Source organism: Centruroides sculpturatus, unplaced genomic scaffold (assembly GCF_000671375.1).
Source record: "Centruroides sculpturatus isolate CEXI.00-Female unplaced genomic scaffold, Cexi_2.0 scaffold1576, whole genome shotgun sequence".
Taxonomy (NCBI): Eukaryota; Metazoa; Arthropoda; class Arachnida; order Scorpiones; family Buthidae; genus Centruroides; species Centruroides sculpturatus.
Window position 1 is genome coordinate 12,261 of NW_019385725.1, and position 16,007 is coordinate 28,267.

The 16,007-nt window shown below is 26.3% G+C and overlaps 1 protein-coding gene across 5 annotated transcripts in view; it reads right to left on the minus strand.

Annotated features, from left to right (window-relative positions):
* LOC111641552 (transcription factor SPT20 homolog) overlaps positions 1–16,007 on the minus strand; it is a 35,989-nt gene that overhangs the window by 5,310 nt on the left and 14,672 nt on the right. For 2 of the 5 annotated variants that reach the window (XM_023387731.1, XM_023387733.1), the window contains 17 exons: positions 14,286–14,306; positions 9,610–9,676; positions 9,366–9,521; positions 9,254–9,289; positions 9,142–9,180; positions 8,957–9,067; positions 8,689–8,882; positions 8,444–8,597; positions 8,319–8,375; positions 8,179–8,250; positions 7,952–8,103; positions 7,831–7,863; positions 7,546–7,744; positions 7,348–7,450; positions 7,206–7,278; positions 442–476; positions 214–359 (listed from right to left, as the gene is read on the minus strand). In XM_023387731.1, coding sequence (XP_023243499.1) covers positions 214–359; positions 442–476; positions 7,206–7,278; positions 7,348–7,450; positions 7,546–7,744; positions 7,831–7,863; positions 7,952–8,103; positions 8,179–8,250; positions 8,319–8,375; positions 8,444–8,597; positions 8,689–8,882; positions 8,957–9,067; positions 9,142–9,180; positions 9,254–9,289; positions 9,366–9,521; positions 9,610–9,676; positions 14,286–14,306 — 1,648 coding nt within the window. Of the gene's footprint in view, positions 1–213; positions 360–441; positions 477–7,205; positions 7,279–7,347; positions 7,451–7,545; positions 7,745–7,830; positions 7,864–7,951; positions 8,104–8,178; positions 8,251–8,318; positions 8,376–8,443; positions 8,598–8,688; positions 8,883–8,956; positions 9,068–9,141; positions 9,181–9,253; positions 9,290–9,365; positions 9,522–9,609; positions 9,677–11,231; positions 11,524–14,285; positions 14,307–16,007 lie in introns of those variants that run through there. The other 3 variants (XM_023387732.1, XM_023387734.1, XM_023387736.1) reach the window with 2 other exon arrangements.

The window sequence follows — 16,007 nt, forward strand, 5'->3', positions numbered from 1 at the left end:
TAAAATATTAATTTAATTATAATTATTAAATTAATATTTTAATAATTACTTAGCATTTAATTAATAATAGTAGTAGTAATATAGCCCGATATAATCTGGCTTTAATATATAACCATCAGATTTGGATGTTCATATTATTGAGAATTCCTATTAATTCCTAAGCAAGAAAGATATTTTGAAACAACTTGAAAATACAAAACGAAGTAAATTTACCAAATTTGGTATTCCAATTCCTAAATTGGTGATATTAACAGCAGATAATATATTTTGTGGTGGAGACAAAAGAGTGCTGGAAGAAGAATTTTGAGGATCTGTGGAGGAAGGACTGCTGACAGGTGAAAACACAATCTCACTTCCACCTAGAGATTATTATTATTACTGTCGTTGTAAAATAATATAAATTAAAAAAACAATGTGTTATTATTAATATAAAATACTGACCTTGAGTACTGGTAACAACTGAAGGACTCCGAGCCCTAAATAACAAAATATAAATACAATCATCCATTTCAGTTTCTATACATTTAAATGACTTTTATGTGAATTTTAAAAAGTCGATAATTTATGCTGAAGAAGTTCTAAATTAACACTAAGTAAATAATTATTTCCAAAACAAAGAACATTACACAACTGAATTTCAATGCAAATTATTAACGTAACATTATAAAAAATTCTTCTTATTAATTATACAGTTAGTTCCTGAATTATGACCGAGTTCTATTCAAGAACCCCTATCATAAATTGAATTGGTTGTAAGTCATATATCAAAATTAATGATGAAGTATATAATTTCCAAGACCATGCATAAGCCCATCTAATGTTCAGTATAACTTATTATATTAATATTTATATAAAGTGTAGAAATTTTAATGAGAAACTGACTCATTTTTATGGTTATTAGTCATATTAGTGTAGGTTGTGGAAGATGTCATGATTTTTTTTAACCGCTAGTATGAAATACAAATTGACAATTCATGTTTTCTGTTACCACAGTAATAAAGTACAAAGTCTAGTATCAAGTTGATATATCACTTTAAAAATCAACAGACTGTAAGGTGATTTCAAAAAGTACTCTGGATTTTGACATCATCAGCCATATTATCTCAATCATGGAGTAAGATGGTTAATGAAATTTTAATGTAATAAAATCAGCATTAGACTCATAATATTCAATCTGATTATTTTTCAGTTAAAACATTTTACAATACAATATTAAAAAAAAAAGAAAGAAATTGCTAAAGCATGTTAAACATAACTTTAGAAATATTTTACAATAAAACATATGATGGAAAAATGCAACTAGATCAAGAATTTCAGCCAATTTTTTTGCTATTCACTGTTTTTTAATGTTTTTTCTTCCTTTTAAAGAAGAATTTCAGCTCTACCTCAGACAGGACATTTGCTTAAAAATTTCATCAGCCATCTTACCCTTACTAGTTGGACAAGATGCTGGCTACAATAACAAAAAACAATCTTGGCTACCAGGTAACTGTTTAGCTCTAAACTATACTCCTTTAACCCTAGAATTACTTAAATGATTTCATTACTAATAGTATCCAGGTAATTATATTAACATTTATAAACCATATGTGAAATAAACAACACTCATCACTTTAATGTAAATGGAAAGACTGCAAAATAATAGTAAAAGCTATTCATTTTGAAAAAACTGAAACAGCATTCATAACAACAAGAATTCACATCAAAATGACTGATAATGCCCCACCATTATCCAACTTCATGAATCATGTGAGCTAGCATCTTGTCCAACATAGCAACTTCCATAGAGAAATGAAATTATCTCTAAAAACAAGAGAAATTCTTTACATATTGCAAACTCATTCATCTGCCATTACAATTTTTCCAAAAGCATCAAATATATGTACACTGCCCTACCATTAATATCTGGATAATGCCAGATATGAAAAATAGATATCAGGTAAACAATACAACACTGTGTTGGCTATAAATATGTTTTTTGGGCTTTGAACAAGCCATAGCAAATAGGAGTAAGCAAAATGCTGTATTCAGAGAAATTAACATCAAATGATACTGGGATGCCACATTTACAAGTGTTCTATATGCAATATCATGACTGTGATAACTCATATAGAGCACCTGCAAATGCTGATGACTAGAGCTGAATCCACCAAGGAAAATTCCAGAAAACCTCCCAAACTGACAGAAAGAGATAACACTGTGTGAGAGTCCTGGAATAACTATCAGCCCAAGTATGGTAAAAAGGATGTCCATGCTATGGGTTACATGCTATAATAATCATGTAAGCTATTTCCAAGGCAATGATCATTGTCAGAAATGATAGATGCTAATTGACATGGTGTAATAAATACAGATCCTTGACTGTAGATCAGTGGAATTTCATTCTATGAACAGATAAATCATGATTCACAATCTACTAGTTGGATGGCTGTACTTGGATGTAACAAACTCCAGAAGAACAATTCTTCCAGATTGTATTATCTCAACAAAAAAGTGGTTTTGTGGTAGTTGTATCATAGTTTAAATCTGCTTTTTATGGTAAGTCTTGGGCTCACTAGTTGTTATTGATGAAACCATAAATGCTATGTGGTATCTGTTTATTCTGGACAGTTATGCACTACCAACATTGTGACAGTACTTTGAAAAAGGTTCCTGTTTACCAATAAGATAATGCACCAAACTATATTGCTCAGGTTCTATGGAGTGTTTTGCAGACATGGGTGATGAAAAGTTGGATTGGCCTTCCTATAGCCATGATCTCAATCCTATTCAATATCTTTGGGGTAGATTGAGATGTCAGCTGTATGAACTAGAAGACTGTGCATGGAAAAATGCTGAACTGATGCCCATGTTGAAGGCTGAATAGAGGAACATTTCATTAAATATTTATAAAAAAGTTTTTAGAGATTATGCCACAAAGAGTAAGCTTAGCAGACAGATTTCAACACAAGATATTACAAACACAATAAATCATGTTTTTTGTCTAAAACCTTGGGTACAGATATTAATGATAGAGCAGTGTATACATATTATATAACTAATATATAATATTAGTTATAGTGTACACACTATAACTAATATTAGACACTGCTATAAACTTGTATCTTAAAAGCTGATAAATTTCCAGTAATTTTCCCTTCTCTGTTTAATAACTCAGATAATTATTTAGAAGCTGACTGTTAAATTTTACTTCCCTAAAATGAGAGATAAGCAATACTGAGTCTTAAACCTGTCTCATTGGATATTATTAACATTAAAAATTTTTATTTTTTCAATTTATTTTATTGTATTTGTATCATAATGAAATAAAATAATTTTATCTAAATTTCTTGGTTTTCAATTCATATTTTATTTATATAGTATTTTGAAGCATTTTAGTCCAGTTTTTGAATCTTCTTACTTTGCTTCTAAATTTTATTATGATTACATCATATGTTGTTATCAATTTTTATTTTATTGATATGAGTTATTAATTGATCCCTTAAATTTCACTACATCAAATGACAGTTTTAAACTTGTTTACACTTCTGAAACTTCCCTTTCACTATTTTGAAATAAGGTACAAAGTGAAAAGAATTTAGTACCAAATACAACATAACTGTTTATCAATAGTTGATATTATTTGTATAATTCTTAACATAATTATTTGTGAAATAGTAAAAATTACATTATCATTCTTTTTTCCACAAATGAGATATTCTATATTTTAAGAAAACAAAGTGTATTTTTATTTACTTTTTATGTCTTCCATTATATTTTTTACAGTTGAGAACTAAACTTTCTTATGTTATTCACATTTTATAAACACAATAATGGACTAAACATCTAGAAAGCTTGGGACCAGAAGTGGTCCAGATTCAGATCTTCTAGTGCTCTGAACACATGCTAAATATACATTTAAAATAAACAATGGAAACTAATGAAAATTGTATTTAACACATATGCCAGCAGTCACATTGAAATTGGCTTCATACTTATGTGATAGAAACCAAAACAAACTGGCTGCATGACAAACTACAGTTGTATTACAGCTCACCAATTGAAAACTAGCCAGTTTTCTGGAAACCAAACAGTTAATCCTGTATCTCATTTTTGAAATGCTATTTCACTAAACTTGGAGTTTTAGGCATACTAAAATAAGCATTTAGCAACCATAAATTACTAGTGTAAAAATTAATCTGTTCCTATTTCAGTTACGGAATATTTGCTGCTCACTAAAATCTTTAGTCCTTCTTTGCAGTTATGAACTAACAGTTAGTGTACTAAATAAACCCTCTTAGCCAGAACTACAGAATTCAGTCTGTTCCATTTTTTAAAAACAATGTATGATTTTCACATTGATGAATGTGTGACGACAAATACAATTACAAACCTTCTAAATGATGTCAACATTGGCAACAACAAAAAATTCAAGAAACTATTCTAGAGAATATGCTGATTATTTTAGGTAATGGTAATGAAATTGAATTTTAAAGCACAAATATTATTCAAATAATAAATAAATGTATAAAGTNCCTTAATATTAGTAAAAATGTGTGTAAGTAAACTCATGAATGAAATAATAAAAAACTATGTATTATATATATAAAAAAAAATACTTTTTAAACACAAGAAATAATGACATAAATTATGGGTTTCCTCCCATTTGTTTATTGTTTGAAATTAAATTTGTTGTTTATCTGGTAAGACATTTTATACTTCATCTTGAAAAATTGCAATTGTATGTTATGTCATAATAGTGTCTGTCAAGAAAATAGTGTTACTTTTAAAAAGGTTTTTATTTTATTTTTCTTTATATTGCAGCTATGTATTTCAAGCTGGGCTCTTATATTTGTATTATAATTTATTAAAATGGTTTATTTATTTTTTAATTATCAACAACGTTATGAAATTGGACAAAGTTTTAGTAGAATTTATCATGACTGAGAAGCAAAAAAAAAATATTGTAAATTTTGGTTGAGAGAACATGATTATATTATCCATGTTGTACAGTATAGCAGAAATGAGTGATGATGGTTTAATTTTATTATTATAAATTTTAAAAAAGTATAGCAGTAATTTTTCTTGACGTCACTACTTCCTTGAATTGCAAGTTTTCCTGAAAAAATCGTTGTAAAACTTAACGAGATTCATGGTAAAAGAATTGCAATTTTTGAAAACTTAGTTGAGAATCACAATGTATATTATATAAACAACCCTTCTAACATTGTAAATTTTAATTTTTATGTTAGAAGACATTACATTGTTATGTAAATATTATGTTCATTAAAAGATAACAACAAAGCTGGTCTCTATCTGGTCTAGCTAGTTAAATGAAAAGACAGTTTCTACTATATCAGCTCCACTTATTTATTAATTTTCTTGAACATATTTCAACATTATAGCCAAGTATTCATATATCATTCACCATTTAATGTATCTCTTTGAGATAACAATGTTTATTAAGATAAAGTTTTATGAGACAAGCCAATATTGACTAAAGAAATGAAAGAATTTTTGCTTATTAGAATGTTGAAATAGTTACAAATGTATATATATTCTTAGCTAATGACTTAATGTTATTAAAGTGCACAAAGCTTATAGCATCAAAACATGATTATGGCTATCAGGAGAATGTGATTTCTTTTCATCTGTTAAGAAATTAATTGTTAAATTTTAAAAATATTTTTTACATAATTAATTAATTAATTAATTTTAAGTTGTAACTTTTATGCTGTGATTAATTTTGTAGTTGTTTTTACTTTATTATAAATTTCAATGTCATTTATTTTATCTCAATTTTATTTTAATCCATGCTCTATTTTAAACTTGACATATGAATTTTAAATTATTTTAATACTTTATATAATTCTTCATATGCAAAAATTCACAATCTGTTAAAAATTAATATAAATGTATGTAATGAATAGTTAACTTTTTCTAAATCCTTTATAAAGTAGACTCAAAAATTAATGACTGGATAAATGTGATTGAAGCAGAAATAAAAGCATTTTTAGAACTATGTCTACATTCTTGCTTCACACAATTGACAATATTATCCAAACTTCCTAAAAAAAATCTACTTTTGAAAATGGATTCTTTTATCAAGAAATAGATTTTTATAATTCTAAGATGTTTACATTTCTCCAGGAATATACATTGGGAGACTAATTAAATAAAATTCATCCATTAGTAAACTTCTAAACTTTTTCAATAAGACAAATGGCTAATGTTTATATTGTCCTGGAATACTGGAATACAGTTGTCCTTAGACATATCAATGGTTGTATGCAGAGGAAAATTAGTGTTTAGGAATTATATTATTTGGGAAGAAAGCATAAATATGGTAGTGAAATTACAACGACTGGATAAAATACATAAAAAATTGTTGAGAAGATTTAAAACAAAATAAAAAATCATTATTTTTAAAAGTCTGAAAAATCCTTTAAGGAAATCCTTTATTAGATATTGGACAACATTTTGGGATTTTTTTCATCTTCAGATGTTTTTTTATGAATAAAATAAATTTAAAAGTTAAAACTTATTAAATCTATTTGATTAATAAGTTTTAAGAAATAAGAAAAGGATTTAATGATAAGAAAAACATTCATATGATGTTCAACATCAGATACAAGAAATTGTTTCAGACTTTTAAATTAACAAACTAATAATCAAAATCATTCTTTAATTGAATTATTGCTTTGTTGCTGCATATAAGCAAATTACATTTTCTAAATATATTTTTTTGAAAGAAACAAAATTCAATTATTATATTAGAAACATGTTACAAGGAAAAATTTTCTAACAATGCAATTCCCTTTTTCTTCCTACAGTAAGTAGCAACAATGTTATAATCACATTCAATTTTGAATCACTATAGATTTCTTAATTTGTATGTAGTTATTATTGTTAAATTAATTAACTGAGTATCTCAACTGTATATTAATGTAAGTATATCTGAATGCATTAATTTCTTTTATGCAATTAATAAATCTTGCTTTGTTATTATTTTTACCTCAAATTATTTCAAAGATTTATATTCTACAAATGCTTCCTAATATTTACTTATTAAAAATGCAGTTATAAAATGAAAATAAATAAATAATCAATTATAATATTTAGCTGGTAATTAAAATGCTAAGCATCAGTTTAGTAACTAAATAAAAAATATTTTCAAGTGTACATTACTGTTAGTTTAAAAAGAATTTTAACAATTTTAAACTTACTTTGGTTGAGACAACGAAGATGAATCTATAGCTGCAAGTGATGCAACTGTTGATCTAGAAGACCCAGCGAGATCTAAAGCACATATTTTGTAAAAAAAATATGTACATTCATCTTAATTTGTATGAAATTTGCATCACTTACTATTATTAGCTTCAACAGAATTTGAGAAATTATTAGTATTTGAAGAAACTAACTTGGATATTATTGACATCTTCTTACTGATTGCTGAATCTGTAGTTTCAGCCTAAAATTTAAATCCACAGCAATATATTTTTTTGATAATTTATAATTAAAATCTATTACTGATATATCATAAAAATATATATATATATGACTAACTGTAATTTTGCTAGTTTCTGATGAAGCTAGAGAAATTTCACTAGCTAATTCCAGAGTTGAAGAATTAACAATAGCATTCATAAATTCTGAAGGCCTGGGTGTATGAGTTATTTTAGGTGGCTGACCAGGAACAGAATGAGTGATTTTCACATGTTTACGACCTTCTTCAGTAAATATCTCTGTGAACTGATCGATGTATCTAAAATTTTAATATATTTGTATTATTATTGTTGTTACATCCTATTTTAATTATAATATTAATTTCAACTAATAAAACAGACTTACTTTTTTACATTTTCAGAATTTCCTAATTTAAAACTATACAATAATGAAAAATAAAAAATTCATTAAAAAATTTTAAAACGTACAAATATAGCCTTATCATTAATTTTTTTGTTATACCTACCAACAGCTTGTTCCAATTTGTTGTGCATCCTGACCAATAGATAACTTTCCAAAGTATTCTTGAGCAGAAGCACGAAATAATATTGTAATATGTGTATATTGTTTCTTCTCTGGAGTTTTTTCTGCTTCCATAATGTATTCTTCTACAACAGTCTACAATCAACAAAAAGTTTATTAGAAAATAAGCTTTAAAAACTTTAAAATTAATTCAATATAATTCATACATACCAAATCATGATCTGCTGCTGTGTAATCTTTAAGATCTTTTAAACAAGCATTTGAAATAGCATATTTTTCAACCTATTTGAAAGCATAATTTTAAAAGATGCTAAAAAACAAACTAAATAAAATAAAAATTGACCTCAGACCTCAATTGACTCTGGAGATTTCAAACTGACTTCTTGCTGCTTCCAGTTATCAGTAACCTGTAAAACACAAACTGTTAGTATGATCAATTTTTGTATTTAAATTTTTCATTTTCCATTAAACTTACCTGTTTAGACAGTTTTAAATTAATAAGAGGTTGGCTATTAGATTTATTTCTACGTTTTGCAAGAAAATCATATAATTTAAGATTTGGAGGAGCTGGACAATGTTCAAATTTTCGTTTCTTATTTATATTTGCTTGGGAATGTTTTCTGGCTAATCTAAAAATTTTTAATAAAACAATTTATTTGTTAAATCTGATATTTGTATTTTTTTTTAAATATTCAATTTTATAAATGAAAAATATTTTACTTCTTAAACGATCTTCTTGAAAATAAATGCTTGCGATGATGTAAATGATTAGCTAATATTGCAACTGACACAGACGGATTGAGACATAAAGGTTCAGAAGTAGCTAACAGCAGAGCAGCTTCTAATGCCTGCCGTTCATCCCAAGTCCATTTCTGTCCATCATTAGTGAGCATTCCAACATCACTTATAATTGTCTAGAAATATAAAATACTTTTAATATTTCCATTTTTAAATATATTTAAATTAGCTGCATTAATTCAATTCTCACCTGAGTTGTAGGTCTTAACAAGACATGATGATAATCACAGGTTGAAGGATTGGAAGTACGTCTGTAGTCTCTTACTTCAACAATAACACAGCCATTATAAAAAAGATTAGCCTGAAATAATAAAATTTCAATAAATTATAAAAAAGATTCAATTGAGACTCAACTTTATTGTAATTGTTGCTTACCTGGGATCTTTCTAGTAAGTCTATTAAAAGTGGAGGAAGCTAAAATAAAATTAATCTGTTTAGTATATATATTTATATTATATACATTTGCTAATATTAATCTATGCCATACCTCTTCATTATCAATATATTGTAAAATTTCTCCTTCCTATAATTTAAAAAGAAGTAACATAAAAAATTACAAAAAAAAATTTTCACACAATAAAACTTGTAACCAAACTAACCTCATATGGTAGACGAATAGTTTCTGTATCACAACCAGTTCTAGTTTTTAACATGAGAGAATAACCTTCATTTCCAAGATATAAATTAACAACTAAACAATTTAACTTTTCTTTTATAACCAATTTCTCTAATAACTGAGAACCTCCAAAAAGATTCTGAAAATAATAAAATTATAATCAGGATAATTTATATTTAAATTTAAATGAAAAATTATATTTGTCTTATATAAATATATATACACACTTTATTTTTAAAAGATGTCGAGCATCCAGCTATATATAAATCCATTAATTTCTGCTGAAGAGATTTCCTGAGAAAATTATCATCAGAAATAAATAAACAAACAAACAAAATTAAACAACAGAAATTTAAATAAATTAACAACATTGCATAATTATAAAATAATATAATATAGTTAATTACTTTGATCATAATGATATATTAAACTCATAATATGATAATTTATTTGCTGACACTACAATAAATTAGTCATAATAAATTATAAAGAAATGTTATTACAAAACACACAATAAGATAATTTTTAAAAATTTCTTTTTACATTACTTGTTTTGTTACTTCCAGATTATCTTTTACATATCTAAATTAGATGGACATATGTATTATAATATGGTGTTTATGTAATAATTCATTCAATTATCTACATAAACATTATTAATAAAACAAAAAGTCCAATAAAGTTTTTTGGTTTTTTCAATATTTTCTACTCTAAAGATACATTTTTAAATTGCAGTATGTCAATATGACATGAGTAAACATTCAAAATGAAGAAACAATATAATTTTAAAAATAAAAGTTAATCAAGAAACAAGTTATTTAGTTGAAAAATTATTGATTTAAACTAATAAAGTTTTTAATTTGTAACTTAGTAACTGGTTTTCATTTTAATTGCTGGAATAAATAACAATCAATATTATTATTGTTTGTGACAATCAGTCCTAAAAGAAATATTTTTCCTGTTATACCTAATACATAACAAAACACCATATTTACTCGAATATAAGACAATCTCACATATAGGACAAGGTGTGACTTTAAAGATCAAAACAAAGAAAATTAGATTTATTAATACAATTCTAATTTTATTTCGTTTAATAACAAATAAAATATTAAATGCGTGTAAATGCTCGCATTGTCCCGCAAAAATTACTGGCATTTTAAACTTCAAGGAAAAATCTTGTAAAATCGACAACATAATTTGTTCATGTAAAGCTGGATGATCGGGAACCTTTTTTTGCCAATCCTTAACAGTCAAATTCACTCTTTGTGGATTACACTTATGAGTCTCTTTGAGTTTCCAAATAATCATCTGTTTTCACATGGGAGTGAATTAAAACTTATATCGAGTTCCCATGTATTTTTGGAATTCAATTCAAAAGCTTTGCTTTTCCTATTGCTATTCATCTTTACTCCTGACAATACACAAGAACAATTCAAATTACCCAGATAAAATACTTTTGTTTTTAAACATCAGAAGGTGAGAATCCAGTAAAATATGTGAATACATAGTTTACAAAAATTATACAAAAAAATGAAAAGAATCCTTCTCTCGCGCGTATAGGATGACCTAGGTTTTTGAAGCAGTGAAAAATGGATAAAAACCTCGTCTTATATGCGAGTAAATACGGATATTTATAATTTGCTGATCTGGCAATAGAATCTAGATAAATACATTCCATAACATCTCTTTATCACTTCTTTTAATCTTTTTGATTTATCATCATTAACTGTAATAACTGAACTCAATATGTCAACTGTTGTATTCTTTCATACTTTTACCATCAATTTGTAAGCTCTGCCAGAATATTTATTTAAATTTTGTTGTTAATAAAACATTTGGTTTTTACCTCATTTACAATGAGGCTCAAGCTCTGGTCTTCATTTTTTTTATAACCTTCTGTGAAGTTATTCAGAAGTTCATCTACAATATACATTTTGTCTGTATAGTTTTGCAACTTACAATTAACTAAATATCAAATGAAATGGACTATCTTTTTTAATGAATAACTAATTGAAATACATAATATTGAATTTAAATTAAAAACTTTAAAATGCTAACAAAAAAATACTGCCAGAATTTCTCTTGGTTAGGTATTTTATTCATAAAACTAAAACAATAGTCTAAAATTCAATTTTAAAGTTACAATTAGTCTTCCCTATAATCTAAAAATTTTTACAAAAAACTTAATACATTAATTAAAATCTGTTCTAATTTTTTATAAAAATATTAAATTGATTATATTTAACTTTTATTAAAAGTACTATATATGTAATCATTTATTGAATCAACATTTAATTTTAAAAGTTAGCTTAATACATTTTCTTACTCATTTTAAGGTAAAATACTGATCTGAATAATGCTGATTATATATGATGCTGAACTTATTACTGATAAAGATGAATCTTCACTTTATCAAAGTTATTTATAAAATTGCAACAGATACTTGCACTTTGACTATTATTCACAAACACTAATATATCACCTTCATCTCTTTTTACATTGAATACATGGCAGGAAATAAATTTTTAAAGCAATAATTTAAATATTGTATGCAACAGCCTCCTGTAATATTATCCATTGGAGAGAGAGAAATAACTTTTATTAATTTTATTTCAAGCTAAAACCTTCTTGTGATATACCCAATTTCACAAATGATTTGGATTGGTTCCTCTTCTTTCATAAGACTATTTTCTTTTGGAGTAAAAAAGATAACTTTACTGTAACCTTACTTCTAACCATAATTTCCAATACATAGGAAATATGTACATACTCTCCCTCTTCTGTCTGTAACAATCATTTTCAAATTTAAAATAAGCCTAATGAAATATACTAAATGGGACCAGTAAGCAGAGAAATGTTCTCCATCTTGTAAGAATATTCCTAATTTGGAGAAAAGATGGTTGTTCTAAGACTGATTAACACAAGTAATAAAATCAGAAGTGGTCAATATATCTTCCCATTTTAATCCTCTTAAGCCTTTGTAACCAATTCTTCTTTATTATCCATTGATTTTAATTTACTATAAACTTACCAATGGAGAATAAAATTATAAAAATATCTAATGAACATATTACAATTTGTATGAGATACATGTTAGCTATACAGAAAAGACTTTATAAAAATATGTTTTCCTTAATTTTCCTGTGCAATCTTCCTTTCAATTAGCATCTAAAGATATAGACTAGAAAACAACAGAAACAAGAACCACTTTTAAAAGAACATTTTTTAGATTTACAGATTACCAAAGAATCTGATTTATTTGGAATTTCAGTGTATACAGAAAGGACATACAAACTGATTTAAATTCCTGCAAAAGCTTATTAACAGTATTCCATTCATTAGTTAAGACAGCATTTATATTTTCTTCAAGTTGGAAAAAATTTAGGAGATGAAATGTTAGGGAAAAATTATAAGATCAGTGAAAAATATTGAAACTTAATGAAAAATATAACTAAATATATAAATAAAATAAAAAGTAAGTAAAGAAAGAAGAGAAGTAAAAACTATATTTTATATCTAATTGAAAAGCTTTTATGAAACATGAGCAAGTCAATGAAGCATAAGATAACTTTGAAAAGATATCTAACACTTTTTAGCAAGATAATAAATGACAAAGAGGAAAGAAATCATAAGATAAAACTAGATATTACACGATATTGGCAAACTCAAAAGAAATGTGAGAAAGTATACTATTGGAAACATTGGAAAAAAAGAAAATATAGAATATGTTGAAAAAACATAAATAACAAAAGTCTAGATACTAAAAACAACAATAAGATACATTGCCTATGAAGTGATACATTGCCTATGAAGGGGATATGACTCATTACTAAGAAAATGAAATGGTAATTTGAAAGGTAAAAAACAAAAAAAAAATTTAGGAAGTAGAGTGAATCTTACTTAACACTGATTTATCTAATTATATAAAATTACTTGTCCTGACTGATTGAGAGATTGACTGATTGATTCATCATCACCCAGAGCAAACTGCTGAACCTAAAGAGGTGAAATTTTGTACACAGTTAGGGTACGTCATAAAAACGCACACTAAGAAGGGATTTTTCGAAATTCCCCCACAGGGGAGAGGGAAAGCATTAAGGCTTAACCTGAAGAATGACTTCTACTGTAATATTTTAGATGCGATTTTTTGTTTTCAACTATGTTTAGTTTTCATTGAGTGCTTAGGTGTATTAAATTGATAACATTTCAGACATAGTTATAAATATTTTTATATATTTTGATTTTTTAACCAAATGTTCGAACTGTTTTAAATTCGAATTTGTTATTGCATATTGGTTCGATTATAGAATGATTGTAAACATTCCAGAAAATTGATCAAATTGAAAATAGTTCGTTTGATTTTCAGCAATTCTCTTCAGCGGTAGGTGTTATATAACAATTACTATGGTTATTGAAATATTNGTAAATAAATATTTAGTGACAAAAAATGGAAATATTTGATTTTGTAATGGGAAAGCAAAGCTGTATATTTTATTTTATATATTTCAAGTTTAAAATAAATTTGTTTTTAATTTTATGATGTTTGGAATTAAGCTACCAGAAGACATCAAAATGAATTGATGGACTGTCTCCAATATTGAAAGGAAGAATGTTTGAATTTGATACTTTTAAATATTTTAAAACATTAGATAGAATACACATCTACAGATAAACTGGAAAAAGCTTGAAAAATGTTTGAATGTTAAATATTTGTAAAAGAAAGCTCCAATAAAGTAGAAGTTTTGCTCCTTATAGGAAAATCATTATTAAAAGTCTAATTGTTAGATCCAAATAAAAATTGGAAGCATTAAAAAAGAAAAATTAAACAGTTTTTACATCTTAAACAAAGTAGATTTTTTTTCAATTTAAATATAATAAAGTTTATTATGAATATAGTCACCACTGGATTCTCTTCTTATACCTGTCAAAGAAAAAATTATTATAAAAAATCTTCCAAACAAGAAATAGAAAAGTTTAGTGCATTTGAAACATGTAGCGTGTGATAAAGAGTTTTCAGTGAAAATAGACATTACAAGTGGGATGCAATTGTAAATGGAGTGCATTTAATGTTAAATTATTAAATTTTAATATATGTTTATTTAGCTATAAAATGCTTATAAGCTTTCTGAGTTTAGAACATTTGATTGCTATGGAAACCGAGCAATGATATTTTCAGAATTTAGAATGTTTATATTTCCAATGTTGAGATATTTGTCCTGAAAATGCTTCAAATAAAAGTTTTTGACTTCTTGAGAAAGATTTGATATTTGTTGCTGTTATTGTGTTATAGAAAAGTTTAATGAATAGATTTTATTTATTTGAAAATTGGTAAAAAATCAGGAAATATTTTAATCAAAAACTAATATAGCTTTATAATTAAAAACAAAGATAGATAAAGATAACTTTTTGAAAATACAATGAGCTCTATGAAGTCATAAAGCTTCAATTCATAATTCTGAATTTCACTTCTGAAGTAACTGCCTCTATTTTCTAAAATACTTCAAACTGGACTGTAATCCTATCTTCATTCATGGCATTTCAAGTAATTGAGTATAAGAAGAAAGGTCTGACTATTATCTAATAAAAACCTTCTGGTAAAGAACATCTTATGGTAAAGATACAATTACAATCCAGTTTAAAATGTTTTTATCAATGGATATTTACAGCTTAAATAAGCATGATATCAAATGCCATGTCATAAATGTAAAAGTAACTTGTTCAACAAGTTAAAAATGATATGTAGATAGTAGTATCACTAAAAACTTATAACTACTAACATATCCAATACCAACTCAACAAATTGAGTACTACAAGCATTCAATTCATGGCCTTGACTTTTATTTGCTTAAACTGGTTTGAGTAAATCAAGTATTTTGTAAACTTAATTGTAATGTTTTTTAATCCTTTGGACCTCAATTTTCTATAGAGCTCTCCAAATTTGATATTCCATTTCATTAATATTGAAAACACAGTGCAATCTGGCTATTAACTAGTTTGACACATCTAATTATCTGGCACCTTAAGTATTCTCAGATATTATAGGCACTGTTGCCAAGTCATAGACAAGCCTCCCACTAGTTCAAACTGCAGTTCCCACAAAACATGGCATTATATTGAACCTCAGCTTCAACACTTGAGCTTAGGCACAATATTAAAAGCTGTTATGGTCATCATCTCAGGCTGCTCAAAGTAGGAAAAGTATCTTATAACAATGTTGTATAAATATAAAAATCAACCCCAAAAAATATACTGTACCTCCCACAAGATTTCCAATGGTAGCTTAAATTTTCTGCTAAATTTGATGGTAATCCAACCAACTGGGCAACATAGATTACCATTGACAGCAGCACTCTCAGATGTTTGATCAGTAGTCCAACTTGTGTTTTGCTGCATCATTAACATATAACTCCATATCTGTTAATCTGCTCAATTATTTTCAATTTTGATCACATATTTATTGCGTTTAAATTATTAATTTATCAAAATGTGTTAATTTTCAACAATCCAACAATCTCCTTAATCTGACATTGTTCAGGTTCCCTATATATCAAATTACCAAGATTGTACTATATGACAATCTTCAAATTTTTATCAGAATTTTTTGATGTATTCTTAGAACTAT